This window comes from Dasypus novemcinctus, chromosome 10 (genome assembly GCF_030445035.2).
Source record: "Dasypus novemcinctus isolate mDasNov1 chromosome 10, mDasNov1.1.hap2, whole genome shotgun sequence".
In the NCBI taxonomy this organism is placed as follows: Eukaryota; Metazoa; Chordata; class Mammalia; order Cingulata; family Dasypodidae; genus Dasypus; species Dasypus novemcinctus.
Window position 1 is genome coordinate 95,045,678 of NC_080682.1, and position 3,195 is coordinate 95,048,872.

General features: G+C 36.4%; 1 protein-coding gene across 1 annotated transcript; it reads right to left on the reverse strand.

The window, feature by feature from the left end:
* Positions 1-471: 471 nt before the first annotated feature.
* Positions 472-1,422, reverse strand: LOC101416352 (olfactory receptor 52A5-like). Its single transcript, XM_058306422.1, has one exon. It carries the CDS (start codon positions 1,420-1,422, stop codon positions 472-474), a length of 951 nt encoding a protein of 316 aa, XP_058162405.1.
* Positions 1,423-3,195: the final 1,773 nt, after the last annotated feature.

The window sequence follows — 3,195 nt, forward strand, 5'->3', positions numbered from 1 at the left end:
ATTTTACGCAAAACAGATAAAACACGAGATAAATTATTCCAAATGCGTTACAATATAGATTCAAACATAGGGGGACATAGAATTACAGCTATGGTTTAACAGCTGATAATATAGATGTATGAAAAGGTCCTTTGATGTTATCTAGAATTATTCACTGTTTCCCAAAATTTTCTTTTCTATGTAGGTTTAATTGATGATTTAGAGGAGTCTTTAGTTTGAAAGGGACTGGCTATTAACAGAGATATAGGTTTAACAATTTGAAATCTCAATATAAGAGAGTTTAACTCTGATTCTGGGTAGCCAACCAAAGATTAGGCATTTGATAAAAAGCCCTCTTGAATTCTGAACACCTGAGATTTAGTTTTAAGATGTTATTCTATATGTATCCATTTGAGGAAAATATAACTTTTCACAGTAATCAAGCTGTTTCTTAGAATCAACTAACTTCTCTACAAAGAATGGTGAAGATGGTCAAGATGTTTCTTTGGAGAGAAATATTTTCAGGACCTGGTCACGAATTTGTTTGGTCTTTACCCCATAGACGATTGGGTTGAGAAAAGGTGGGACTAAGAGGTAAAGGTTTGACAAGAGGATGTGAACATATGGTGGTATGTGAGAACCAAACCGGTGTGTGAAGAAAGAGAAGAAGGCAAGGAGATAGAACTGCAGAAAGACACAAATGTGAGCAATGCATGTATTGAAGGCCTTGAGTCGTGCTTCCCTCTGGGGCAGATGAAAGACAGTGATAAAGATTTGAGCATAGGACAAGGTGATGAAGATAATGTCAAACCCTAGGATGGCGAAAGCAACAAATAGACCATATATCTTGTTGACCCGGATATCTTCAGCAGCCAGCTTCACAATGGCCATGTGCTCACAATAAGAATGGGAGATGACTGTAGCTTTGTAGAGTTTAAAGCGCCATTTGATAAGCACCAAGCATGGTGCTACAAGAATGGCTGCTCTGAGTGTCACCCCAACTCCAATATACAACAGGAGTTGTGGAGATAAGATGGTGGCATGTCTCAAGGGGTCACAGATGGCCACATAGCGGTCGAGGGCCATTGCCAGCAGAACACCTGATTCAATAGCCTGGAATGAGTGAATAAGCCACATTTGTAGCAGGCAGGCTTCAAAATAAATCTCTGGCAAATGAAACCAGAAAATGCCTAACATTTTGGGAAGAATACATGTACTAAGTGCAATGTCTGTGGCCCCCAGCATGGCCAAAAAAATGTACATAGGTTTATGGAGGCTGTTCTCAAATTTGATTACAACCAAGATTAGGGAATTCCCAATCACAGCAATGAGGTACATGATGCAGAATGGAATCCCAATCCAACACTGCACAGACTCCAGGCCAGGAATCCCAATGAATGTTAGTACAGAAGGCATGAAGACTGAGACATTCACTGTCATCATGGTGATCTGGTCAGCAGAATTGAGTAATGGACTTTCTGTGTCATCTTCTATTCCACCTCAAGTCTTGATGAATTAAAAATAAGCAGACAAAAAACAAACTGGAGCAGGTGTACCTCAGTGTTTTAGTGCTTGCTTCACTTGTATGAGGCCTTTTTTCAATCCCTGGTTCCTACTAACATAAATAAATAAATAACGTAGTAAATTATACTCATTTAATTCATATTAAAATATACATTAACCAATACTTGTGTGTAATTATGAGTTATGTTACATTTTCTATTCCACTGCTCCTCTCCAATTTTCTCTCATGTCCCTCTTTGAGAGGTCACTCATCAGAATCTATTTCTGGATGTTTTAGTAATTTTCATACAGGATTAATTGGACTGCATGGTTCCTTTTTAACCCCTGACTACTGGACGCAGCAGATTCCGTTTATATCTTGTTCTTTACTCATCACCTGAGCTTTTTTATGTCACCTGATAATGGGAACTAGGAAAAAAAATCATTAAATTCAAAGTAAACATATTTCAAGAACTACACTCTGACCAGGCAGGATGTAAAATGTCCTCATTGGAGTAGATCATTCATATGTATCAAAATGAAAAGGTAAATTTAACCAGATAATTGTTCAATTTTACAATTCATTATTTGTCTTTCTTAGGTGAGTCTCCTTATAAACTAAGCTTCCTCTTATATACTCTTTCAGACATGCTTCCACCTTGATTTTTTAAAAAACTGTCAGCATCTTCCCCAAAGCTAGCTATTTATCTCTCACCTTTTCCTCCTTAGATCTTCATTCAATAAAATCATTATTTTTGAGTCTGTGTTCTTCTCAGAAGTTCTTGTCAGAGATTGCTCTCATCTTCCTAAACTACTATGTGTACATCTCCTTATTTAACGAAGGACAACCCAGCCCCTCTTCTCTTTATTCCACACGAATAATATTATTTCTTTCCTAAGCCTGAAGAAGTATTTATTTTAAGCATTTGATATAACATGGGACTCTCTCTGAAAGGTAATTTTTCCTTCTTATAGTCTTATATGTCTTCTATCTACTCAAAATACAATCATTTCTGTAGGTGGATGATTTCTTTTCTGCACTGTTTTCATTAGGAATACATCCATCTTTTTCTCTGTCTTGGTTCCTCATGGGTCTCTCCACTTCATGGTAGTGTAAGTTTCCATGGTTTACTATCTTTGGTATCAAGCAATATATTTCAGTGTAGAATGGCTTTGCTTTATCATGCACCAAACTCAAAGGGCTTTTCCTGTCTGATGATTCCTTGCAAACTGTAGATAACTTTGCTTCAAGAAACTATGTCCATTGGATAATACTAAACAATTTGCTTATTCCATTTATTTTGTTTTAGAAATTGGAAGTCTCGTTTTCTGAAACCAGTTAAGCAGAGCATTAAAATGATAAAGACAGTGAGGATGCCTAAAACAACAGATTAGGAAGACAGAAAATGTTCACAATCACTCCACACAATTCTGCAGGTTTTTTTGTTTTTTTTTTTAATTTTTCTATTATTTCTGTTTGTATTACTTGTATTTGGCTTCCTTTTTTTTTTCTTCTTAATTTCCTGACTATTTTTGGTTGTCTTTGGCCATGGAGAGATGGCTATAACCCACCTCAGCTCAGATACAGGGAATTAACTGCTTCCTTTTCTTAAAATTATTCCAATATGAACAAGGATTTCCTTTCTGAGACCTCTTCTTTAGGAACCCATCTGTTATCTAATATACAATATGACAAACTAGATTTGCCTTGAT

Coding starts and splice junctions, on each gene's coding strand:
- LOC101416352 (XM_058306422.1), bottom strand. CDS start 1,422: ATGATGACAGTGAATGTCTCAGTCTTCATGCCTTCTGTACTAACATTC.